This window comes from Ornithodoros turicata, chromosome 3 (assembly GCF_037126465.1).
Source record: "Ornithodoros turicata isolate Travis chromosome 3, ASM3712646v1, whole genome shotgun sequence".
Taxonomy (NCBI): Eukaryota; Metazoa; Arthropoda; class Arachnida; order Ixodida; family Argasidae; genus Ornithodoros; species Ornithodoros turicata.
The window spans coordinates 10046992-10074839 of NC_088203.1; the positions used below are offsets into that span (position 1 = coordinate 10046992).

At 46.3% G+C, this 27848-nt stretch overlaps 1 protein-coding gene across 2 annotated transcripts; it reads left to right on the plus strand.

Annotated features, from left to right (window-relative positions):
- On the plus strand, positions 1-27479 carry LOC135388029 (zinc finger protein 14-like). Of its 2 annotated transcripts, XM_064617307.1 has the most exons (10): positions 1-74; positions 7006-7185; positions 9571-9726; positions 14348-14857; positions 16972-17091; positions 17229-17744; positions 18824-18943; positions 19124-19645; positions 23678-23797; positions 26331-27479. In XM_064617307.1, exons 2-10 carry the CDS (start codon positions 7015-7017, stop codon positions 26868-26870), a joined length of 2775 nt encoding a protein of 924 aa, XP_064473377.1. In that variant the 5' UTR covers positions 1-74; positions 7006-7014; the 3' UTR covers positions 26871-27479. The 2 variants fall into 2 exon arrangements, with proteins under 2 accessions (XP_064473377.1, XP_064473378.1); XM_064617308.1 differs by lacking the exon at positions 18824-18943.
- The last annotated feature ends 369 nt before the right edge of the window (positions 27480-27848 follow it).

The window sequence follows — 27848 nt, forward strand, 5'->3', positions numbered from 1 at the left end:
GCCACCCTTGTGTCGCGTACAGAGTGTGTCAGTTGTCGTGCCGTGCCCCATGTATGACGGCAGAACTCTGATGGGTGAGTGATGTATTAATTAATTCTTAACAAATTCAAATTCATCACACGTTCAATGCCTGTAAAGTGTAGAAGCTCTGGTTTGGAAAAACCGGTTTCCGTGACTCACCAGTAAACAGATAACATATCTATTTTCCATATTCACGCGGCAGTCTGAAGCGTGCAGCTCTATACACACGGGACTGAATCTCCGTATCTTGGCAACATGTGGCGAATTCCATATGGTTCAATGAGGCTTCTGCAGCGACGTCTCGTTTGGTCACGTGAGTTCGGAAAACACATTGCCGCACCAGAGTCACAGTAGGAGGGCACGCCATGCCGTGGGTTGTTGCAGTATACGCATAAAATTACGAGAGTAAATGGTAAATACGCACGCTGCTATGCTTCATTCAGCCCACACTATGACGGTATTGTGACGCATCCCCACGTTTTCCCATGTCACGTGATTCAAAGACTGTGCGTGACGTCATGTGCACGATCCTCATTCAATGGTGCGCCGCTGTGGCACGTGAATTTGCGTCCTCAATGAAATAGGAGAGAGTTTCAGCCACCAACTACTGGGAGCCTCCCAAGCCACCGGTTCGTTTCTTTTTTTTTTTTTTTTCGTGTGTGTGCCCAGGTTGGTATACACAAATTCTTTCGGGAACAGTTTTTCCGATCCCGTTACAAGAGCAGAGCATTTTGTCGTGCATGTGTAGTGCACTGACATGTAAATCTACTCCAGTTACGTTTAATTACAAAGTATATTCGTTCACATTTTCAAATCAAGGGGCGTGCGATATCGCTAATATTGATAAAGAAGATAATATTGATTATTATTTGCGAATAAAAGTTTTCGGTGATTGATTAATGCGTCGAAGTTGAAAAAAGCGAGGGGTGTAGTTCTGTATCGGGACCACTCGTTTTTTAAAAATTAGTGAAAGCGTTAGGAAGGTAAATATTGCATAGAAGTCGAGAAGGTCATATACTGATTATAAAAATGTAAGAATTATAAAATTTTGTGGACTAGAAGTTTGTTTTTTTATACGCATTTCAACAACCCCATCTGATTCACTTTTAGCGCAGGAGAAACACGGGAATGCTAAGCCTAACGGACTCGAAACTTGCCATCTTACAAAAGGTAGCGTCGTTGAATTGGGGTAGATCACCTAAGGCACGCACTAGGCGGTGCGGGCGTCGAGACTGTGCCTCGGGTTAGATCAGAAGTCCTCAGTAAAGATGGCGGATCGGCTTCAAGAAACGGGCGATAAAATTTAATTTTTATACATTTCACGCAATATACTAGGGTCATTTAATTTCGTTACTAATTAGCTCCTCTTTCACGTAAAAGCGTTTGATTTTTGTTTTTATTCCGTTCTTCTTTTAAAAAAAAGCCAGTGGATACGGAACTACATCCAAAGAGAGAAAGAGAGAGGGGGTAGGTAGTTTCTCCGCAGTCTAGACACAGAATAGCTACGACTAGAGTCATTAGATAAGCTTCGCTTCAGAGTATCGACATCACTGAGCTCCACGAGCGAGCATGCGCCATCTTGCTTCCGGGCCACGTTAGCGACGAGCACTTCAGAGCGCACGATGCCGTCTACCGTAGAGTCACTAAACACGAGTGGACAGTTCCGTTGAATCCGTCCTCTTGCAACAGCTCATCAAGGTTAACGCGCTTGAGATCACCTTGACGCCCTCGGGACGCTTTCCTGAACTCTACATGGATTATCGCCTCGCCAACTGCCTGTACCTGTAGGTGCTCACGCAGACTTCAAGATAGCGGAGAAAAAAAAAAGATTGTTGATGAATGAATCAACCTGCTTCATACCTTCTTCCACGAGACGCGCTTCCAAAATTATCCAAATGACATAACTCGATGAAAGAAGGAAGTCACTGCAAAGTTTAGCCAGGTGTACTATTTTCAGTGACTTGCTTCTTTCATCATTAAGTTCATAGCCTCTTAAGGCTTTGCATGTGTTTGCCCTTTGTATGTGTTCCAGCCTCAGAACATCATGACATAACTCGCGTGTCGCTTGCCGCTGTCTTCATTTTTGTCGTTCGTCGCCGCTACTTTTCCTCGTTCCTTTCTACACATCTTGAGGTTCGAAAGAAGTGACAGGGCGCTGACAAGCTGGTGCATGATGAGAGAAGCGAGTCCCTCTTCCTCCCCGCCTCGGGTACCGCCTCTCTCATCTTGAGATTCACGGGAAAATCAAGGAGAAGGCTCGATTGCTTCGTAATATGATAGATGTCGTGTTTAAACGCAATTTGATCACTAAGAGATAAAATGATGTTCTGAGGCTGGAACAACATAGAAGGGACAGATACAAACAAAGCCTCAAATTGCCTAAGAAATCAACGATGAAAGATGAAAGTCACTGAAAAGGTTAGCCAGCTGTAGGGATCGAACCCACATCTTCTGGATTGCCGGTCCAGGGCTCTACCAATTGAGCTAAGCTATTTTTTTTTCCACCTTTTATTAACAAAACACACAAGTGCACACAACTACAGGTACGTCACACGGTCGCAACGCCGTGGGCCATTACAAAACGTCTAAAGAGGAAACTGAAGACCTTTTGAATTTGTACATACGATTTTACAAGTACGTAAGGGCATCAGACAATGTTTCTAACCAATCTGGCAGCTCTAAACATCGCATAAGGCACAGCTTAAGTTGAGATATTTCTATCTTAAAGTATTTCATAGGAGGCATTAACGGTTCTTCGTTCCTGTCAGCCATACGAAGTTTCCACAGACAGTACAAGGCTATAAGCATGACAATATCGTACCTGACTGTTTCCCTCGGGTGTAATGGGAGAAACCGTGTGGTGTGTGGGTTAAGCCGAAGTCGAGTTTTGAAAACTTTATACTGGAGATCGTCCCAGAAGAACTGGGCTTCTGTGCAGTCTAAGAAAAGGTGATCATGCGTTTCAGGAACTTTGCAGAACCTGCAGTCTGCCGACCAGGGCAATTGAGCTAAGCTAACACGCCTCACCAGCGACTTTCGGGGTGTGGGTTCGATCCCTACAGCTGGCTAACCTTTTCAGTGACTTTCATCTTTCATCGTTGATTTCTTAGGCAATTTGAGGCTTTGTTTGTATCTGTCCCTTCTATGTTGTTCCAGCCTCAGAACATCAGTTTATCTCTTGTTCAACAGGTGCCGCTTGCGTCGATTTCCGTCGTATGAATGTGTGTATGAGTGAGCAAAAATGTAAGAGTGAGAGGAGGGTGAGTGAGAGTGAGTGGCTGGTTTGTCGTCCCTTCAGATGACGCACCCCGAAAGTCGCTGGTGAGGCGTGTTAGCTTAGCTCTGAGAGCTGAAGAGAACAAGTTGAAAGAGGCGTACCAAGCTCTACTGCAGTTGGAAGCAGGAAACCCTGGATCGTATTTAGAGGAGATAAGCGACATTAAGCTTCGTCTAGAACTCCTCGACCATCACAGGTACGAAGGCGCAAGAGTTAGGTCCAGAACCAAACGATTCCTTGCTGGTGAAGTTCCCACGAAAAGCAGCATCGCAGAGGAGCGTAAGCACACGGGTGGTCGGCTCATCACGTGCTTGGAAAGTGAGGGGAAAGTGGTGACTGACCTCGAGGACATAAAGACCCATTTTGTGCAATATTACACAAGTTTGTTTGGGACGGCAGCTATCACTGCCAATCAGGGTTGTATCCAGGCTTTCCTCTCTGAAATGCCTAAGCTCGGGGAACCGGATAAAGAACTGTTAGCGTCGCCGCTCACAGAACAAGAAATCAGCGACGCAATTGCATCACTGAACTTAAATCGTTCCCCTGGACCGGACGGTCTATGTGCCGAGTTCTACAAGAAGTTTTCCGCTTATCTCGTGCCTATTTTGCTGGATGTATACGCCGAGGCTGAAGAAAACGGGATTTTTTCCGGCAGTTTCCGGCGATCGCACACCGTGCTGGTTCCTAAAAAAGTTGCAGAAGGTTCGACGGCAAAGGTTACTGATTACAGGCCAATTACCCTATGCAATGTCGATTACAAAATATACGCCAAAGTTATGGCTGCTCGACTACAACTTGTGTTACCTCAATTGATAGGTGATCACCAAACGTGCGGAATAAGGGGTAGGACTATACTGACGAATATCCATGTGGTGCGTACCATTCTGGATTGGTGTCGGTACGAGGGGGACCATGTGGCCATGTTGCAGCTGGACCTTTCTAAGGCTTTTGACCGCGTATGTCACACATATTTGTTTGCGTTGCTGGAATACGTCAACGTGGGAGCTCGCTTTGTCGGCCGCATCAAGCTTTGTTACGAGCAAGTTGCCACGAGCCTCATCATTAACAACACTCTTGCCGCACCGATAATGCTGCGATCCTCGGTTCGACAGGGCTGTCCCCTGTCACCACTGCTCTTTGACTTGTACCTGGAGCCGCTGTGTCGGCGAGTCATCCGCCTGAATAATATCCACGGGTTCGAACTGGCCGGTACTGTGATCAAGGTGGCCGCATATGCTGATGATCTTGCATTCCTTGTCAAGGACAAACCTAGCGTAGTGAATGTCATGGAACAAGTTGATTTGTTTGGCCAGGCGTCTGGAGCGCGTGTAAACAAAGACAAGTCCTTAGGCGTTTGGTGCGGCCACTGGGCGACAACACCTGGAGCTTTTTGCGGTATTCCGTGGCAGGAACAAAACCCTCGTTATCTTGGTGTCCCGTTGCAAGAAACCAGGAACCCGAGTAGAATGTGGTCCCAGAGGCTCGACAACATAAGGAAACACGCTTTCATCTGGAGGAAGAAAGACCTTTCAATTTTTCAGCGAGCGACAGTATGCAACGTGTTTCTAGCTGCTAAACTGGTTTACCTTTTGCAAGTCTTGCAATGCCCGCGCAAAGTAGTGCACGCCTGTCACAGGATTTTTGCCACCACAATCTGGTGCTCTACATTTGAGAGGATGCGTCGCGACTATCTTTTTCGAAAACTTCGTGATGGAGGCCTCGGCCTACAGCACCTCTTTGTCAAACAACTGGTCATGAGACTCTGGTTCATTCGTGAGGAGCTGCATCCAGTTCTCGAGGGAGTAAAACGCATCCTTACATATAATTACATCCCGGAGTTACACGTCACGTTCACAGAGGGAACGATGCGGTTAACAGGCTTTTTCAAGGAGGTCGTTGAGTGCATGCTGTTTTTGAAAGCCAGGTTTACCCTTGAATACCTCTTGTCTGTCAACAAGAAAACGCTGGTGGCCCACTTGATCGATACATTGTTCCCTGTGCCTGTCTATCGAGATATTCCACCCACTTGGCCAGGCAGGGATGTTTTGGTTCGAGTCCAAAGGATGCCAATCAAACCAAACATGAAGACATTCTTTTACAAACTTCATACGTCAACACTACCTGTCAAGGCATGGCTTGCGCAGAAGGGCATATACGTGCCCTGGTCGGCAGACTGCAGGTTCTGCAAAGTTCCTGAAACGCATGATCACCTTTTCTTAGACTGCACAGAAGCCCAGTTCTTCTGGGACGATCTCCAGTATAAAGTTTTCAAAACTCGACTTCGGCTTAACCCACACACCATACGGTTTCTCCCATTACACCCGAGGGAAACAGTCAGGTACGATATTGTCATGCTTATAGCCTTGTACTGTCTGTGGAAACTTCGTATGGCTGACAGGAACGAAGAACCGTTAATGCCTCCTATGAAATACTTTAAGATAGAAATATCTCAACTTAAGCTGTGCCTTATGCGATGTTTAGAGTTGCCAGACTGGTTAGAAACATTGTCTGATGCCCTTACGTACTTGTAAAATCGTATGTACGAATTCAAAAGGTCTTCAGTTTCCTCTTTAGACGTTTTGTAATGGCCCACGGCGTCGCGACCGTGTGACGTACCTGTAGTTGTGTGCACTTGTGTGTATTGTTAATAAAAGGTGGAAAAGAAAAAAAAAAGTGTTAGCTTAGCTCAATTGGTAGAGCCCTGGACCGGCAATCCAGAAGATGTGGGTTCGATCCCTACAGCTGGCTAACCTTTTCAGTGACTTTCATCTTTCATCGTTGATCACTAAGACTCACGGGTATTCGAAGTCGTTTTAGCGAAGGAATACTAATTTTTAGCAGCCGGTGGGCTTAGCAGGTCGGTCATGACCACATAGCACGTTGGATAGTTTATTATTAGGTTATAGTACAAGTTCGGCGTGGGTATTTTGTGGTCGAGGTTAGCCTAAAAGTGCTCTTCGGCAGATTTCCGAGCGTCACTCTGCATTTGATAGTGAGATAACATCTATTTGCAGTAGGTTTCGATCACATTATTTTGAGGTGCACCCCAAAACAAGCAACGCAGCTTGATTTATACATTGTATGCAGTGGAGATGTCTCCACTAAAAATTGCCCATTGCACGCTGACGTTCTTAATTTATCCTTTTCTGTCTGTTTGTTTTCTTGTGTTGCCTCAACCTCATGGAAATGACGTCATTTTGAGGTATGCGCAGCTAGCTTGCCTCACTCCCTTTTTTCTTTTTTCATTTCTTATCTGCCCCTCACCTTCCACCATGTCGCTTTTATCCCCTGATCTGCATCTTCGTCACTTCCGGTAATTCCCGAAAAACGCCGAAAATGAACTTGCAAAGTGCCAATGCAGTCACAAATTCAGGCACTGGAGAATGAAAAGCTTTGGACACTCAGTACAGCTGTTCCGCATGTCATGTTCATCTAAAATGCGATAACGATTTTTTAACCCGAAAATTTGTTTTCCCGTCCAATACGCCCCGATTTTACCCTGTTTTACAGCTCCTGAAATAAAACCTGATTTTTACACCCTCCCCGATTTTCAAAAATCGTAAAACCCGATAACACGGCGCCCTAGCCCTAGCTGCTACTTTTGTTCCTTCTCCGTAGATAGTGGTGCATGCGTGTTCTGTTCCTATCTTCTGTGGTTCAGATTACAGTTCATGAGCATTTCCATCCCTCCTTCTTCCTGTCATCAGGTGATAACCATGACTAAGAACATAGACATCTCGACTACTACTTCAGAAGTCGAAGCTGACACTACAGACGCGGCAGCTGAAGTGCTGCAAGACCTTGCAGGCGGTCACAGATGCCTCTCCTGCAATTCGGATTTCGAGAGTAATGATCAACTGGTGGAGCACAGCGTTGCCTGTCTGGAGGTAGGTTCCTTCTCAATATAGCTCAACGGCTATACACTATATACGTAGTGCACCTGAACGTAGACTAAGGGTGCGTTTTCTTATTCAACCCGAGTAGCAGGGAGTTGGGTAACGACGTCAGAGCCTTTATCATCACGTGACTCCACAGTAGCCACCTTTGACCGTAATTTTCGAACGGCTAGAGTTACTCTGCGCTCAAAATGGCGGACTGGCCTGACGGGCGAGACGATGTGGAAGTGCTGGCAGACAACTTAACGCAGATGCGTGCACTCCAGCAGATTTTGAAAATGCTCGACAGTTTTTAACCAGTCCTACATTTCGAAAATGAACACCACCCATATTGTCTGTCAACAGGACGGTTGGTAGCAGACGACGCATCGTCGTCTGCTAGCTTGTGTGTGACGTCAGAACGACGGCTACCCTTCTTCAGAGCAAAGGGGACTACATAGGTAGCTCTCCTGCTTGATGACAATACACACAGAGCAGAGTAGAGTAGAGTTGTCACTCCCTGGCTACTCTGGCTAATTTTCGCCGCAGAGTTATGACGTCATTTCCGCTACTCTGGCTATTTTTCGCCGGCTGAGAGTAACTCGGAGTTGCCAGAGTTGAATAAGAAAACGCACCCTAAGAGTCAGGAGGGGGTCTCATAACGGGAAAGACAGGCTTCGCACAAGAGGCAACAGCGATTTGGGTAAGGTTGGGCAAGATGAGACAGGAATTTGCAACTGAATATGAAATTTTACTTTTTTTTTTGTGTTAAAAAAAACACTAGTCATAGGCACATTCCCAGAGGTGCAGGCCTGTAAACACAGAACAGGCGTAGCCGGTCTAAAATAAACACAGAACAAGAAGAACAAACAAAAAAAGAAAACTCAACACTTGATACCGCGCGGGGCAAGATGAGACACGCCGTGGTAATAAACTATACAAATTAGTTTCGGCAATCCAAGCAGATAAAGTAAAGCCCGTGAACTCCTACACAACTCCCTTGAGCCCACACCGCCCACATGATGTGCAATAAAACCGCACAGAAGTCGGTGTTATTTTGCTCCGCCGTCCTTTGCAAACAAGGCATCGCCGGACTCACGAGTCGCTGGTCTCTCGCAGTTGCGGGCACTTCTGTTTCGCTGGAAATATCTTACTTATCTTATCTTACTTATCTTATAGAAAAAATAGCTGGAAAGTCCAAGGCAATATGTAAAAAGAAAGAAATATCTGTGAAACAAGCATAAAGCCACTTAATAATTGCTTATCCGTTTCCAAATTACAGTACATTTAACTTACATCAAATAGTCGCTTCACGGTGCATATATCGGACGGATTATTTTTTCCGTTCAACACCGGATAACCAAGAGTGCCCATATTTCGCATCTATATATGGATGAACGAATAAAGAAATACATCGTGGGCTTACAGTGACAGAATAAGCCTGCGGAACGCAGCTGCACAGATGTCAAGATAAAGGACGTTTCGTAAACAAGTGAAATAAATATTCCATTCGGAAGAAGGCACTACAGCAAATAGTGCCGTTTTTGCCGGTCTTTACATTCCAGGCAGAAATAACGGATTTTTTTCTCTTTAACGCATGCACGAATCTGGAGAACTGTCGCGTGCAATAAAGCGGACACGCAGAGCCACGTATGAGTGAAGTTTCAAGAGCATGGAGCAGCGCGTCTCTGAGACAGGCGGAGTCGAGCAAAAAAATGTGTCTCATCTAATTCCACCTTACCCTAGCTATAACGTGTAGGCGCGCCTATGCACGAGCGTCGTCATCAGACCAGGAAAAACAACCAAGAAAACAACCTCTTATGTCTTTGTTATGCTTATGCAGCTTCCGGTAGAGGAGCTCTGTGACTATTGCAAGCAGACACTGTTATCTCTACGAATATGCCAGGATTCTGGAAATGGCCATTACCCCCCTATGTTTACGTACCAATTAAGTTACAGCATCTTTACTGGTTGAACGCATTCTCAAAACATGTAATTAACTTTGAAGATGAAGAAACTTGAGATGTAGAAACCTGAGTTGGGAGTACGTAAATTTCTATAGAATCGTGCTGATTCATGCTGATAGTAACGCGCGCTTGTAGTCAGTGGCTTGCGGCAGGTCACAGGAGTCCTCTACCGGAAGTGCAAAAGCACAACGAAGGCATATACAAGTCTGGTTTCTGGTTTTTGTTTTTGCTGGCCTGATGAGGATGCTCGCAAGACGTCGAAGCGTTGCAGGGAAATTTTTGTTGCCTGTTGTGACAAGCCGGTATTTTAGTTTATTTTTTGCCATTTTATGCAATTCCAGAATGTGACCCTCGATAATTAAATACTTCGTTCATGATCATGGCTGCTTGGTGACGTTAGTGTATTGTTACCAAGAGTTGTCCCTTGCAGACATCTAAGACACCTCCTGTGGTATCCGGTGCAACTGCTACTGATAACGAGTCATATGTTGAATTACTATCTGGTTTTGGAAACAGTTGCATTGTTTGCGGTGCTGCCTTCAAATCCTGGACTCGACTCCGGAGGCACATGACATCACACGACCCGGTAAGCTTCTCAAGTGTGAAAACACTTGTATTTGCGGGCGGGCGAGCAGCGCACGAATAGTCTCCATTAGGTCCAGGGATTTCTGTACACCCTCGCTGTATTTTTGCAACCCCCCACCCCCTGAAATTTCTCACGTGACACCACCCAGCACGGCCATCAACACGTTCTGTTATAGTGAATCCGCGGCGCAGCGAATTATATCCTGTACTGTCATACTGCAATATTTTGGGACGCGAAAGACAAGGACTGAAGGTACACACACACAGAAGCGTCACAAATATTGCAGTATGCTACCCCACAATCTAGCCCAACTTTCTGCGCTTGTCCTATACTGTCAAACTTATGCTGTAGGACCATAGTCATGCAGATGATCGTACCATGCATTTGTCCAAAATCATTTGAAAGTGACTGTTGAATGCATATATTGCGCGCATACTGCAGAAGTCGTTTTTTTCGCGTTTTCGAACAGAGTGATTCGCGAGACCTTCAATTCGCGACACAGGTTTGCTGGGGTGCTTTGCTATTGCATATCGTGCCACCGTTAATACTCGGGCATATTTCGGCACGTACTAAGATATCCGTTGTTCACGGAGATGGCGGCGTTCTAGGTCAATCCCTTTCTTCTCCTCACAAACATGGGAGGAAAGGACATGTACAATAGCTTTTAGCGGCCCTGCAGGAGGCCATTTTACTGACAGTGTGCAGGTCACATCCAGTTCATTTTAGCAGTTCTCGTTCATTATCACTCGGGGCACTGAACAGTTCGGTTGAGATGTCGTACTATCATACAAGCTGGTTTTGAGAATGCGAGGAAAGGCCTGTTACTGCTTCGTGCCTGGTCGTAGGAGTAACAAAAGCGTGATCAACTTTCATTTCTTTACGTCTTGCCTGATGGGATAAAACGATATTGTGCTGCTTGCTTAAACTGTCTACGCTGCATGGAGCAGAGAGGTTCAAGGTAGTGACGGTATAATGTCGAACGCCGCACGATTTTCGCCCTCATATGGCCAGAGTTATTCGCGGAAACTTAAATTCGCGATTTTGGAGGAATGCGCGAAAAACGCGAAAATAATTCCGCGCGAAAAAAAAAAAAAAAAAGAACACCTCTACAGTACACGAGCAAAAATGCGTGCGGGCACGCAAACTCAATGTGGCGGCGCGTCAAGAACCATTTGTGCCGAACTCAATCAAGCAAGGTATTCTGCTTTTTTCGTCTAGGGTTTTCACCTTTGGGTGTTAAGTATTCATTGAGCTTCGTGAGACAAGATGCTAGTCTTGTTGCTTTGTCGGTCATGCGATTATGCATCTTAATGTTGAAATGCCACAATGAATCTATCCTCTAATGTACTGTGTTCTAACATAATAACATGTACAAATAAAACGGGAAAACAGCGCAGATATGTCACCATTGTGCCACGATCATTTCCGTGTCTAAGAAAAATTCCATGAAACCTTCACCAAGCATAACGCCTCCCCCCCCCCCCCCCCGCAGTGAATTTCTGGGGTAAATTACTAATTAGGTCCCTTATTCACAGTAAAGGTTGGTCCTCACTGTTGCGTTTTGATGCAGAGGCATCCATTCCGTTGGCATGTATCCGTCAGTTACCATGACAACGATCCAAGGGGGAGCTCCCACGCACGGACGTGCAAGAGCTCAACTTTTCCGGACAGCAGAGCGTTAGACCAACGCCACCTTGGCGCCACCTATTGTCACCAAAACGAACCAATGCCACCTACACTGTTCAAACACAACTTCACCACATAGCACGCTCCGAGCCAACCGTCATTCCGAATGATATCATTCTGTGTCCTTGGTCAAAATGGGAGGAGGCACCTCTCTTGGACGTATTATGCTTGTCCCGGATACATATACTGTACAGTCAGAATTCGCCTGCTACTGCGAATTCAAAAACTCGAAAATGATCGCAGCTAGCGCGGCATCTGTAGACCTGAGTCTGTAGGCAAAAAGCGCAACACCCTCTCCAGAAAACTGGACCGTTTTATGCATAATTTTGAACATTTGCCGTTTACGTTCAATCGGGGACGTTCAATCACTGCTCGCAGATAACGGTGCATGGTTCTTGTCCATGGTTACGACCACTGAAAGCTCGTACATGATTGGCTACTGCCGTTTAAACCACTTTCCTGATTGGCGGCCTATTAGTTGTTATGCCACGTTGATGAGCAAGAAGGCTTTCTCTATCTAGGTGGTGTTGATTCTATTCAGCAAAGAGACCAATCAGAGCGGTGAGCCCAACGCATTCGCAGTCTGTACTTAGTTGGGAAACAGCAATGGCGATCACCGGAGCAGCGTTGTATGGTTTTGTGTAACTTGGTTTTGTGTATGGTGCATCTGGTAAGATGCACCATAAGAGGTAATTCACAACACAGAGTTATAATTATCCCAGAAATTCAATTCAAAGTCCTCGCTGATTGGCCCAGAGGAATGTTGTCTACTACTCAGCTGTCGTCTGCTACTCGCTGTTCGGCGTACTGAAAAAACACTGCTCGTGGCGCAGTCATGATTCGGCCGCTCCTTCTATCCCCAATGATCAGGGAGAATTGGCAAAACTGGTTTACGGCGGTAGACCCCACGCTTTCTGTCGTCCTTCCTCCGCGACTACCGCGCCTCTTTACTGCTCTCTTCCACCGCATGCGGCTCAACGTTGCCTTTACACCCGCCTTTCAACACCGTCTCGGCTCCACCTCGTGTTCCCTCTGCCCCACTTGTGGAGTACACGGCGACCTCAGGCACGTCATCCTGGCTTGTGGGCAATACCACCACGAGCGTGCACTAATGGAAGTCTCTATGCAACGCATTGGCAAGCGGCCGTTCAACCTAGCGAAGATCCTAGGTTCCGTGGTCGAACGCTGCCCACCAGAAGCAGGGCCTTCGTCTTCTGGCGGAGTACGTGTGCTCCACCGGTCTGGCGACGGCTCTTATAAAGCCCCCCCCCCTCCCCATCATCATCCCTTCATCCTCTCCCAACGTGAAATAGGGAAGTGTACCGCCTCAGCGGCGGTGAATCGCCCACCCCATCACCATCCAATGTATGTATGTATGTATGTGTGTGTGGTTTACGGCGGCAAAAGGACAGGGCGCTGACCCCACCTGACCAGCGAACCAAAACGAGTTGCCCCTATAACGTCATCGGTGATGAGGCGTCATACCCTCTCCTCCTCATTATACCAGAAGTGGCGAGTTACGGGTGAAGGCGCGGAGCCATGCTTGTGCGATGAAAGATGAAAGTCACTGAAAAGGTCAGCCAGCTGTAGGACTCGAACCCACATCTTCTAGATTGCCGGTCCAGGGCTCTACTAATTGAGCTAAGCTAACACGCCTTCTCAGCGACTTCCAGGGTGCGTCATCTGAAGGGACAAACCAGCCACTCTGTTGTTCCAGCCTCAGAACATCAGTTCTTTCATGGTCATGCTTGTGCGAGTTTCTTCGTTTTCTTTTTCTTTCTTTTCTGCGAAACAAATTGGACACAACAAAACATTTCGCGCTATTCTGTAAAGCGACACACACACACACTTTCAGCAGACATCTTAATCAGAGTTTCTTTTTTAAATTGCGCTTTGTCCTCCCTCTGCTGGCCTTCGAAGTAAGAAGACCGAACTCGGATCGCAAATTAGGGCCCTATTCAGGGACCTATTCAGGGACCTTTTTCAGGTACGTGTCGTACCCTAGGTCATACGCATGCGCATAGGCCATTGTGAAAAAGGTCCACCGCGGCGCTCGCGTTCTCGATGCGCCAGAGCCGTGTATTAAAAGGGAGTCCGGCCAATGGCGGGAACCTACAAAAGGGGATCGACCTGTCAAACATCTCTCGTTGGTTCGCTTATTACCACCGGGGCCACCGTGACACCCGACTATCACCCAAAATGGTGACGAACGCGATCGTTGGTGCCTTTTTCGATTCCGAGTAGTCATATTGTTACATTACAGGACGGTTATGACTCGTGTAACCCAAATTTCAGCGTCAGCTGTGCGTGTGGTGAAATAAGGCTGGATGAAAGTGTGTAAACGAATGTATTGAAGCGTGATGTGCACTGATTGTGGTCGCCGAAATGGTTGGGGAGGTGAGTGGGTGTCCTGAACGAGGGGGCTGTTCTGGAACACCAAATCTATGCATGACCCAAGTCTGGTTGTGGGTTGGCGGATGTCGGTGCACAGCGGAGGGTCCAGTTGTTCGGACACGTCAGTTAGGAAGGTGGTGTCCTTAGCCAGTGAAACGTCCACGTTGAAGTCTTGGATGACGAGAACCTTGTGCGTGCGGTAATGCGCGACTACATACACGATAAAGTCACGGATGCGTTCTGAGAAGTAGCACGCAGCCACCACGAGCCCTTTGAGAAGCTGCACGGCACAGGTGAGGCTGTAAAACTGATGCATACTTCGGTTTTTATGTCACTTTCCATCGGTAGCGGTTGTAAACCGGCGGGATTCTCCTCCTTTCTCCCAGCGCTGAGCGCACATACATGCGAATGCAGACGACGACGCGATCTCTGTGAAGTCTTCACTATGCAGCTGACGCTGTAAAAACTATACATGAGCACACATATGTAATCTCATTATCGGTGATGCATTTACTGAATGTGTCTTATCTTATCTCCGCAGGTTCCCAATGATATGAAGTGGTTCAGTCGCTGTCGCTTGGCGAACGGCACCATACGGTGTCGTATCTGCGGCAAGCTCCAGAGAAGCATGCTCCGTCTTCGCTACCACTACTCCAGCCACGTGCACGCTCAGATCTTCAGTTGTCCAAAGTGTCCGGGCACCTACAAGACAAGCCGAGATGTCGTTAACCACTTCAGGAGAGCACACGTTCCGACATATAAATGCAGTCAGTGCAACTTCGCGACTGCCTACTACAAAGTTTTCCGTAGCCACGAACTAAAACATTCCGGGATTACACCTAAAGAACGCTGTGAAGCTTGCTTCAAGTTCTTAGAAAAGAATGTACTTTTACGTCACTATTACCAACATACGGGCGAAAAACCCTATCCGTGCCAACAGTGCGACTCCGGCTTTGTGATCGCCTCGAGGCTAAAGCGCCATGTCCGAGAAGTACATGGGAGCGAAAAACGTACGTCTGACCATACGGGATCCAAGAGACGTCGAGTACAGGTAAGACTTGCCAATATAACGATGTTGTACACGCGCTATATACCAGCTCCCGTCCCGTGACATAGTGGTTAAGAAGATCGCTTTCCATGACGACGCTGTGAGGTCACACGGGTTCGAATCCTGTCACCGCGGCCGTGTTGTCTGAGGTTTTCCCCGCGCCTTCCGAAGGCTTTCCACACGAATGTCGCTACAGTTCCCCCTGAAGTCGGCCCAGGACAAATTCTAACTCCCTCGTCCCCCACTCCTCCCCCTACTGTCCTCTCTCCATCTATCCACGTCTGTACGCCGCTCATAGCCACGCTTTGTTCGCGACGCTAACACGTAACTAAGAAGAAAAAAAATAACGCCGTTATACAGTGTACTTATTTTTCTCATTTGCAAGACTCTTATCTAAAAAGCTATCAAAGCGGCACAGATGCCCTGTTTGCAGTCGAGGTGTACTACTATATGCGGACACCCTGTGGAGGAGAATACGTAAACTACAAGATGACTAATTACATGAAATCCATTACTTAACTCTTTCGGGAGTTGTGGGCGAAAGCGAGATTGGAGAACAAAAGGCAAACCTCGTTCAAAGCCATTCTCTTTTAAAAACCCAGAAAAGAGCGCGTGCGGTGAAATATCAATTCCTGAATTTCGGTATGCAAATGAGCCGAAACCACAAAAAAAAAAAAAAAAAAAAAAGAAGAAGAGAAGCACATTTCAAGAACGCATCATCTCCACGTCAAAGAGCTCGTCGTTATCGGCCTGACAAGGCCGATGGTGGTTGACAAGAATGGTGGTGGTGATGTTGAAAGGGCTTGCCGTTGTCGGCCTCACGTATGTGGGCAACGTCACGACTGACGCCCTGGGGAAATGTGCGTCCTGGGCCGACTTCAAGGGGAACTGTGCCGACATATGTCTGAAAGCGTCTGAGGAAAACCCAGGAAAAACCCCAGACAGCACAGCCGGCACCGGGATTCGAACCCGTGTACCTCCCAGTCTCGACGTGACATGGCTAGCACGCTAACCACTGAGCCACGGGAGCTGGTAGGGAGCTGAGCCACGGGAGCTGGTAGCTGACAAGGGTGAGCAGGGCTTATTTGGGCCGGAAAGCGGAGATCGCTGCCTACTCCAATCATCTCCATCGCTCCAAATCACGTGGCCCTCTGACGTGAAATATGCTGCCTGCGTTCCCGATCGCCGCGGTTTTGGTTTCATTTCCTTTGCATATCAAAATATGGTGATGGATTGCATCGTAAGTACGTGTTTCAGGATTCGGTAGACCATAGACTTTCTTTCTACCAGCATAGTCTTGCATTCTGCTATTTTAACCGATATTACCTAATTAAAAAGTTAATTCATGAATTTTAGGAAATTAGTCATCTCGTGCTTCCATACTTTATTCCAGACGATATCCGCCTGGCCGTCGATTGAAAGCGACATATATGGTGCTCTCGTGGCTTTTTAAATAAAATATCAAAGTATATAAAAATAAACACCCTGTATGCATACGATGGAAATTGATGTTCTGAGGCTGGAACATGTGCGTTCGAGTCCCGCAGCTGGCTAACCGTTTCGGTGACTTGCTCCTTTCTTCGTACCCTGTACGTATTTTGCAGTTACAAATAAGTAACTTAAAATACCACCTTGCCTTTTTGAAACGTACCTATAGTTACTACAGTTACTAGTATATAGTATAATTACTAGTGTATAGTAACTACAGTTACTATACATTACAGTAACTTAGTTACAATACAGTTACATATTTTAAAGAGTGGAAAACGAAATAAAAATCGTTTTCGGGATTGCACCGTGTAAGCATTACAATCATGTGTATATGTGTGTTGGTTTTCTATAAGCCTTTACGAGAATGCACCTTTCTAAGGGCAGCTTTACGAACGATGTACAAATCTGTCTAATTAATGATGTGTAAAATTATCTCAATAGGTCGCGTTCTCTATATACTCAGGTCAATAACTATTGAGCAGGCCCCCTCGCAGTGCCACAAAAAATTGCGTCAATGTTTAGCTCAGTAGTACAAGAGTACACTTAAGAGCGTTCCAAGTCATGCTTGCAAGGGTATACTCCTTTGAGACTATCTACAATGGAAATGTTGCATCCTTACTTTACAGGCACACAGAGATGCCGTTGGTGACGACGGTCTACCAGGATTGAATAATCGATGCGTCGTTTGTGGCGAGACATTCGCCCTGTGGAATTTACTGCGGGCGCACATGGCAACACACGATCCGGTACGTTCTGCTGTCGGTACCTCTGAAAGAACGACAAGGCTACCCCCGAATTAACAATGTCCTAAGAATATAGCGGCGGCCTAATTATCGATGGATTTATACCAACAGCGACTTAATGGGCCTCCTTGTCTCCGCAGGCTCCGCAGGATTCGAGGCTGTTGGACGAGTGCCGCTTGGCGGACGGGACCATCCAGTGCCTTGTCTGCGGCAAATTTCAACCAGACATGGCCCACCTCCGCGGCCATTATGCGTGTCACACAGATGCTCGCATCTTCACTTGTCCAAAGTGTCCACGTGCTCAGAAGACAAGCAACCATTTCATAGCGCACTACAGGAGGGCCCACACTGCGTTCAACCAGACTTATAAATGTAGTCAGTGCGACTTCACGACCATCTACGTGGGAACTTTACGCAACCACGAATCAATACATGCTGGTACAAACAAAGAACGGTGTGAAGCTTGCTTCAAATTCATCTCAAAGGATAAGCTGTTAGTCCACTATTACCGACATACGGGTGAGAAACCACATGCGTGCATACAATGCACCTCCGGCTTTGCCACCACCTCAGAGCTAACGCGCCATATCCGTCGCGTGCATGGGAACGAGAAAAGTGCTTCTGGCCATACGGGACTCAAGAGACGACGAGCACGGGTGAGACTGTTGTACACGTCCTACCAATCCTGTATTTTGACCGTGCGTATTCACAACTATACGGTATCTTTGCATGGTGCTTTACGTCCCATTACAAAACATTGAGGGCTCTCTCTCTCGGCCTCTAGTACATGACTGAATTAAAACCGGAGCACGGAACACGAACAAGAACACACAGACGCCACTTGCTCGTTCCGTGCTCCTGTTTTAATTCAGTCATGTACCAACAGGCCCATTCTGCCATTTTGATGAACATCATCTCTAGTACAACCCGTTCCACCTGGTGTCACATGGCGGTGGAAAGTCCTTTTAAAGTTGCAGTGTTCGCACGTGGGGTAACTTCGTTTATCCTCCCTTTGAAGTTAACTCCCTTTGAAGTGAATTAACCTCTTTGAAGTTTCAAAGAGGTTAATATGAGAGGATGAATTAATGTGCCACTACGGACTTAATCTCGTGTCTTCAGAATCCTACCAAAATTATATTACTGAAGTCATCTTGTCTCACTTTACATTCCTGTAAAATATTTTAACTCTACGTGACGCGCAAGCTAGACAAATTTATTTTTTATTTTTGAGAACTGTGACGTCATGCTAGGCTCCGACGGAGCGCCTGGTTTTCATCTGGCAAAGTTGTTGTCCTTCGAGTCTTCCTGGAGCATTCACTTCCTGCACTCCGTTAGCGTGCCATACCATCCGTACACCACGGCCTTCGAGAAAACACGAAGGAGGGAGAAGACATCTCTCACATTTTCCCTCTTTCGCCCATCCTCACATGACTTCTCCACCACGTGACCCTCTCTGGACTCTTCGATGAGGCCAGCAGCCTGCACGAAAGCAAAAACGGAGCGAAGAGCCCGGCACTGATGCACCTGACAATCGTTGTTTAAATATTTCGTAACGGACTTAAAGGGCTTGCCGTAACAATCCAGGTTAACTTGCTTCTTCCTAAATTATCGTTCATTGCAACTGCTTCTTCTTTCTCTTCATTCTTTCTCTTCGGAGCTATAGGGCACGCATATAGAGTATACCAGTGCATAGAGTACTACCGTACACTGGAAATGTCACGTCCTCGTTTTGCAGGCACGCAGCGAGGATCTTACGGTCGACGGTCTACCTGGCTTGAATAATCAGTGCATCGTCTGCGGCGAAAAATTCCCCCTATGGAAATTACTGCGGATGCACATGAAAACACACGATCCTGTACGCGGTACTTGCAACACCTTCTAAGGAGTAATTATAGAGTTGGTACATTTAGAGGAATATGATAAAATATCAATAACGTCATAAAACATGATCAACAGTGTTCCACAACTAAATCGAGTGGTGTAATTGTCGGTTGATTTACACAGAGCAACTTAATGGGTTTTCGTATCTCTGCAGGTTCCCCACGACTCCAGATTGCTGACCGATTGCCGCTTACCAGACGGGACCATCCAGTGCCTTGTCTGTGGTAAAATAAACGGAAGCATGGCCGATCTTCGTATCCATTATGCGAGTCACACAAATGATCGCATCTTCGAGTGTCCAAAGTGTCCGCTTGCCCTGAAGACAAGCTCCGTTTTCCTGACGCACTTCAAGACCGCCCACACTACGCTGGCACGGGTCTATAAATGTAACCAGTGCGACTTCAAGACTATCTACGGCCGTCGTCAGTTACGTATTCATCAGTTAAAGCATTCCCGAATTCCCCAAACAGAGCGGTGTGAGGTCTGCTTCAAGCTCTTCGCAAAGCACACACTTGTACTTCACTATTACCAGCATACGGACGAAAAACCGCATGCATGCCAGCAGTGCAGTTCCCGCTTCGTCTTGGCCTCACAGCTGAAAAACCATGTCACACATGTGCATGAGAGTAGGACACTTGCTTCTCACAATGGGAAACCCAAAAGGCGTGCACCACAGGTGAGGCACATCTGTAAAACTGTTGCTCGAAGCGTTGAGCTCTCACTGTTTTTCCCTTTTTTTTGTATGTGCATGTTGATAAAGCGACCTTTATTTCCTTCTTTCTTTCTTGCCTCTTCCTCTTCTCTCTCTCTCTCTCTCATGTTATATTCTACCTGCTAATAAAATAAACAGAAGATAGCAATCGTTGAACTCTTAAGAAAATACGAGGATGCCGATTTCATAGTGCGCATAATGGTTTGTAATGCGGAAGCATAATGACAATAACTCATAGAGAAATTAACGGTCTGTCGGGTGAAGAAAAACTTATATTTTACCGACCGTAATTACCCCCTTAAAGGAGTATAGAGGGCCATTCAAAAAAAATTCAGATTAAGACGTCTGATGAAAGTGTGTGTGTTATTTTACCGAAGAGCGCGAACGGTTTTGATGTGTGCAATTCGTTTCCGAGAAAAAGGAAAGAAAGAACACACACACACATTAATGTATCACAAAAACAGACACGCACACACACACGAATGGTGTCCCTAGGAGACAAAGATTGGCGGCACCTAATGAGACAGCAGGAGAAGCGCGCTCATACCTGTCGTGCGTGTGTGCATTTGGAACGGGGTCCGATCTTTGTATTCCGTATATGCGCGCCATGATGCGCAGTGCTGCATTTTTCATACCGATTCACTGCATTGCAGCCCACAACAGTTCTCGTGATTGTGCCACTGCCAACATTTTACTTTACGCAATGCTTTCCAAGCGGTACGAAAAGAATAGTGTTCCCGGCTCACTGGAATGTGTGTTTCCATTCATAACATTTAGGGTTACATCGTTTCCAATGCGCAACAATAACTTACGGAAGGAACAAATTGATGCAATTTTGCTACATATTATAAAAAAGAGTCACGATCTCCCAATGGCGGACGAAACAGAACACAAAAAATACCAATGTGTTTCAGAACAGTCACCACTTCTACATCTTTGGTTGGTAACCACTGCACACTTGATTGCCAAGGCGGAATCACGCACACAACATCGCCAAGCACAGGTTTCGGTAATTTATAAAAGCTACGAAGTTGTTCCAATGACAACATCTGATCTCTTCCGTCACCTGATACCGAAGCCATTTTCAGAACAAAAATCCGTTCGATAGATCGTTCGCAAATCGTGAAGGAACACAATTCTTTCCATTATTTTGTTCATTGCGCATCTCTAGAGACGCGTCTTTCCTACCTTCAAACCCAATACGAGACGATGAAAGAGCACACTATTGCCTCTTGCGTCCTGGAAACAGATTAAAAGAAAACAGAAAATGCAACACAAGATAGGGGCGATAGAACCACACGATTTTTGTTTTGTTTCCGCAAGTTAAAGCTCATCTACGACGCATGAGGCGGTCACTGTGCTCTTTCACTCTCTCAAACTAGGGTGGAAGGAAAGACGCGTCTTCGAAGATGCGCAATGAACAAAATAAAGAAAAAAAAGGTGTTCCTTCACGATTTTTTTGCGGACGATCTATCGAAGGGACTTTTATTCTGAATACGGCTTTGGTATATATCTGATGACCGAAGATATCGGATGTTCTCATTGGAGCAACTTCGTAGCTTTTATAATTAAAAAAGTTAATAATTGAAAGTTAATTGCCTTAGGAGTCTGCTAATGTTCTCCAAGGGAGTGCCCGTCAGCATATGCTATATTGCAATTGATTTTTATCTCGGAAAAGTGATAGATATATTTTTAAAGAAATATGTTCACGTTTAGCTGGGACACCCTGTATCTTCCTGGTGCCACATTTGGGAAAGCATAAATGACAAATTTAAACATCAAATATATTTTACAAAGAGTATATATTCAAAAGAAAAAAAAAACAGCGATAAGTCGTTGGTGCTTGTTACGTACCCAACAACAACAACAAATAAGTGATGATGATGGAGTGGGATGTTTCGCCGCAGAGTCGGCACCTGATCCCATTACTCGAGGGGAGAAGATGGAGAATGATGATGAGAGAGATATACATATGATGACGATAAAATGGCGTGAATGGTGATGAATGTTATGAGTTTACGCAGGAATCCTGTAGGCTACGTATTCAGCGAGGACTATGTTGCTATGTTTGCTGACGCTTACTATGTTTATGCTGGTGCGCAATCGCACTGTTCCCCTTCTCTACAACACATCACCCTCAAAACATGCCGGAACAGCAGGACAGCCCTATAGGATTTCCTCACACTATACCATATTGACTGGTGTATGACGGAGGCGTTGCACAGTAACAAAAAAGAAAAAAAAAAAAGGTCTGAAGATATCCTGCGCGTTATCCAACGGTACGCGTTATACACGTAAATATTTTCCCGCAGAGTTCCTTTTCAGGTCGGTAATGTACAAACCCTAGTCTCTCCCAGGGTGTGCCCTGCTTGATGCATTAAAAACGGATAGAGTAGGAAAGTGTTTCAGCCATCCGTCAGAATCATATAGCGGATGATGCCTTCGAAATCTCAAAGAAGCTCTGAGGCCGCGGACCTGAAGGTTGTCTGTAGACACGACGCAGTCCGCGAGCACGAGTATACGAAGAGCGGACATAGAAATCGAGCGTCTATGCCGAGGTAGCCGCATATGCGTCCAGAAATTAAGCTTTGGATGCTGTTCAACAGTCAATAATCCAGAATTGAAGGGCTCGTGAGGCTGCTTCGGCTTCACTTTTCTGCTTGTCATTCGATAGTATGCGTTACGTGTTGTATTGACGTGCACAAGGAACTTGAGCAAACGTCAGTTCAGCACCAAAGTTGCGCATTAAATGTGCGCCCGTACACTCTAAGGGGGGAAAAAAAAGAAAGAGTAAAATAGGGAGTAATTGCAGCTTCTAGTCCCCTAAGTTGCAATTACTCCCTATTAGTCCCCTAACCTCTACATTTACTCCCCAGGACTGCAAATTGTCACTGAACTTCGCAAATATGGTCTTCCCAATGCAACAGACAACGTAAATATCTGCTCTTGGTCAATCTGATGGCATAACGCTGTATAACTCAGTCAACTTAGAAATTTTCCACCTGCACGGAGTAAGAAACAGTTAGGGCTTCTTTCTTCGCAATTGTGCCCTACGTATGTCGCAAGATTTTATATCACTCGATATATCACTGTTGACGGTTTGATTCGAAGTATTTTCATGCATACACACGAATGATTTACCCGGAACTGTTAGAAGAGAGCGTGAAATGCAGTCTCCACTCTGTGACATTCATTTACTCCCGTGCATGCACTCCCGGAAGGGACTTTTTTTTTTTTTTGGCAATGCATTTAGTCCCCAAAAGGAGTAAAATTACGCCTTTTCTTTTCTTAGAGTGTAGGGTATGACATTAAAAGAAAAGCAGGAGAGAAAGAATTTGAGAAACTTCATCCAATCAATAGCCTCAGTCTTTCGTGTCCTTTTGCCACAGTTTACGACTCAACGCGCTTACGGGTTTTGAAAACATACAATGAAACATCTACGTAAGTGGCCTTACGTCACGTGGTTGACTTCTTTGAGGCGACAGGCCTAAAGGACTCATTATGACCCCAGCAGCGCCCTCGGACATTCCCACCATCGCGGTCACGTCCAGCATATAGTCATCGCCACTTCGATCACTCCCGGCATCTCTCATCGTCATCACTCATCATTGTCACCACTCATATTAGACCCCTAGCTATGGGGTAGCGTTCCACTCCTAGAGTGCAAAACCTCTCCACTTCGTCATCACAATATATATGTTGTTGTTGTTGTCTACGTAAGTGTCGAACAGTGGTCCCCGATTGAGCAGTTGCTCAGTCAAGCGCAGCGGGAAAACTCCTGACAACACTGGGTCTAAAACGAAATGAGTTAACTACGTGTAGGCCAGGTACAGGCAGCAGTAGTTGCTGGGTTTACAAGCAACAATTAAACTGCTATTCAACGCCGTCAACATCATCAGCCTGTCTGCTTGTTTTCGGTTGATTTCTCTCAAGAAACGCATGGAGAACTTCACTGTAGGCGATTTACCTTCAAAATGGTTCATTCTTACCTTACAGGTACGTGCCGAGCTTCTTCCAAGCACCGGCCTTCCAGGCTTACATAATCGATGTATCGTCTGCGGCAAGACATTCCTCCTGTGGCATTTACTGCGGGCACACATGAGAACACACGATCCTGTACGTACTGACATCAATCTATTTCACTATGTAACTCGGTTTGGTGCATTTAGAGGTAAACAAAAACAACAGTATGTCAATGACGATGAATGGGGAGCTTCATCGCCACTGCGGACACACATGGCGATACACGATCCTTTACGTATACCGGGTGTCTCAGTTAAACCCCCGTGCTATATAATTCGGAGTTTATTCGCAACGGGGGGGTGCTGAAGAAAAAGTAACTGCGTCGGACAGGCTACGCCTGTCACCACCCGGCTTGAGTTTGAGTTTGATTATAGAAAAAAAAAAACCGGAAGATATTGAATTCGCCACTGACGAATTCTGCTACTCCCACAAAGGAAATGAAATGAATGAAAGGGGAAAGAAAACTGAAAAGATGAAAAGGTCAAAATAGAAAGACATCACCCCTCCCAGTCACCGAACTGTACGTGCATATGCGTAGCTACATCCCCTACAAGTGAGCTGAAGTGCAAGAAACTAACAGGAACGGGGAACTCGACGACACATGCCTAGAATTGACCCGGCTTATCTCACTAATATGCGCCCTTTCTCTGTTATGATCGCGCGGACGAAACACAGTTAATCACATAGTGCCTTGATATCACATGCTTTCTATTTCTTCAGCACTCCTCATTGCGAAATAAGCTCAAGAACTAGCAATTTATTGGTGGATAGGGAAGTGGAAGAGCGTCCTTTTGCGCTTCGCCGCGACCAGCCGCTACAAGCGTGGCCAACCACAGCGAGCAGTTTTCATCTTCACCACCACCACCACCAGCCGCTACAAAAATATGTAAACCCAAACCAATTAATTACTGCAACAAATGACCCGCTTCGGTGGCAGATCTTTCCTTGAAAGCTAACCACCGAAGGTCCCAAAGCGTGCAGTACCCTTTTAATGCAGACAGAACCCTCTTTTAGAAGTGATGTTTTTCACGAAACTCATTTGAATTTTTATTTAAATAATGAGCACCTCCCACTCATTCACACGGTGCGCCGCTTGTAGGAGGTATCAGAGAGATACTTGAAAAAAGGAAAAAAAAAAATATTCGATTGGTGCACCCGCTCGCGAATTATTGAGCCGAGGATTTAACTAAGACAGCCTGTATACATCAACATTATTTGACTGCGCAAAACCTATGGTTCCGCATTTTCCGCAATTTGCAAAAAAAAATCGAATTAAATTCTTGCATATGATGCCGCATGCTAAAAACGCTAGGACATGGAATTGTATTCTTTTTTTCTCTCTCTTTCTTTTTCTTCTTTTCTCCGTGCCATCGCGTTTTTTTTAGTTTCCTGTTAGCACCGCGAAGCAGCTGTGGCTATGAGCGGCGTACGGACATGGACAGATGGAGAGAGGACAGCAGGAAGGAGGGGGGGGCAGTGGGGTTAGTATGCGTCCCGGGCCGACTTCAGGGGGAACTGTGCCGACATTCGTCCGGAAAGTCTTCGGAAAACACAGGGAAAACGTAAGACAGTACAGCCGGTGACAGGATTCCAACCCGTGTCACCTCCCAGTCACCGCGGTTTTCGTTTTTGTTTCACCTCGTTCTCAGGTGGAATGCAGATTAAGACCCCTGCCCCGCGGAGCTGCTGCCCTCTAGTTCAGGGAAAAAAAAAAGAAAGAAAAGAAAAAAAAACCTTCCGCTGTAGCACTTTGATCAGTGGGTCAAGCAAGTTCGAGTACATGTGGAACGCTCCGAACAAGGACAGAGGAATAATTATAGGTAATAGGGAGTAGCTTTTCACCCAAGACGAGCCCACCCACATTTGTGAAGCTACACAAGCGGATGCCACAACGTAGGACTGCGGATAATTTTGACTACCAGGAGTTTTTTTGTTTTTTTTGGGGGGGTGGGTGGGGGGGGGGCGCACCGAAACTCTCTGAGACACGGTGCTGAAAGCCATGTTTCCCTCCCGCACATCGCTACCATCACCGGCCGGGGCAAAAAGGGCAAAAAAGAGGGAGAAATAAAAAGGAAATTCAGTTATCGATGTTTCAGTGCTGAACGGCCCTCCTTGCATACGAGCCGTCGCAGCTGCAGATTGCCCAGCATCTCTTTTGGTGCAAGCGTTTTAAAATGCTCTGTAAATTTCAAATTTGGCAGGACACATCAATGCCGAAAAAACGCCGGCCGCTCTCCAGGAATAAAAGCCCCATATAGCGAGCATAACTGAGTTTGGTGCATTTTAGAGTTATAATGAGTACAATTTTATCTTAATGATAATGACTGGGGATTGAGCTTCGTGGCCAGGGGCAATACGCGACCACATTGCTAGTGGTGATGTCATGAAACAAGATAATGAGTCTCCTCAAGTGAAGAGTCCAAGTCCTAGGACGTCCAAAAAGTTTAGGAGTGCTTGCATGATAGGGTGTTGGTAGGCTGGATTTGGTCGTGGACTGCAGGCCATTTTGACAGCATCTACAGCTGATGTGACGAAATATGATCACGAGAACATGTACATGTATCCTGGTTGTAGTTGACACGCCAGACCGTCCGCAACTAATAGTAGGCCTTCTTATCCCCCGCAGGTACCCCAGGATTTGAGATGGTTCGACGATTGCCGTTCGGCAAACGGTACCATCCAATGTCTCATCTGCGGTAAAGTCCTAGGAAAAATGGCCGCTCTCCGCCGCCATTACCATGTCCACACGAATGTTCGTACTTTCAGCTGTCCAAACTGTCCAGGCACCTACAGGACAAGCGGAGAGTTCCTTACTCACTTCAGGAGGGCCCACAGCACGCTCGCTCGTATCTATAAATGTGGCCAGTGCGACTTCAAGACTATCTACAGCGGTACTTATCATGGGCACGTGCGAGAACATGCTGGCATTCCTCTAAGAGAACGGTGCGAAGTTTGCTTCAAAGTGTTTTTCAAGAACTCGATGTTGCATCACTATCATCGACATACGGGCGAGAAACCGTATGCGTGCCTACAGTGCAGCTGCCGCTACATCTGCGTCTCACAGCTAAAACATCACGTCAAACGCGTGCATGAGGGAAAGAAACGCGCTGTTAATCACACTGGGCGCAATAAGGGACGACGAACCCAAGTGGGACACTCGAAGTAAAGCCCCCGCATTATTTCATCGCGTCCAACTGCCGTGTATAGGAAGTCACGTCGTGCCCGTCCGCTTGAGCAAGAAACGCAACGAAGAAACGCCAAGACTGCCAGGTGTGCGGAAAGGGGACACGCACTGAGAAGTTGCAGAGTCACCTAACACTCGACACATGGACGAACCCGCGAATACCGGCTGCGAGGGACACATCTACAGCATATGAAGCTTCATTTCTACCGAAAGAATGCACGTCCGCGTGAGGAGTGGAGTGTACCACAGAGCATCTTACGTTGTTCCAGCCGTATGCACCACACACACACACGAAGGTAACACGTGGACGAGAAGCTGGCAAGTGTGCAGTGTGCGAGAGCGCGTTCAAATGCGAGCACCAGATAGAGGACCGCACACGAACACGCACAGGGCGGAACGACCCTTCGAGTGTGAGCTCCGTGGAGGAACGCTTGATTAGAGATATTAACTTGACAATGCACGTGCCAGACAAACATACGTCAAACTGGACCTTAACGGCGTTGATTCCACTGGTCATCACTAATGGTAGGAGTACAGATTATGTTATTCCGGCATGTGCAGAAGGAACGGTGTCTCACAAGGTCAAGGAGCAGCAAGGAAAGGCACGTCGTGCGCACCAGATGTTCTCTACATTTTTCTTGAATCACACTGTTCAACAAAGAAAGAAGCCGCTTCCTCTTCTTGTTCTCTCTCTCTCTCTTTTAATGAAATTAAGTGATGTTGCTATAAACAACCTGCAAATCCGTAGCCAAAAAAAAACTAAGGTGTAACGTCACAGAATATGACTGTGGGACACATACAGGGTGTCCCAGCTAATTGCGAACATATATGCTTATATATATAAGCAGGAAAAATCAGAAGACGACAAAGAGCTTACAGGAAAACACAAAGGGGAGTTTATTAACACATACAGGGATAGAGGTCAACGTTTCGGCAGTCAGCGCTGCCTTCGACGGGACT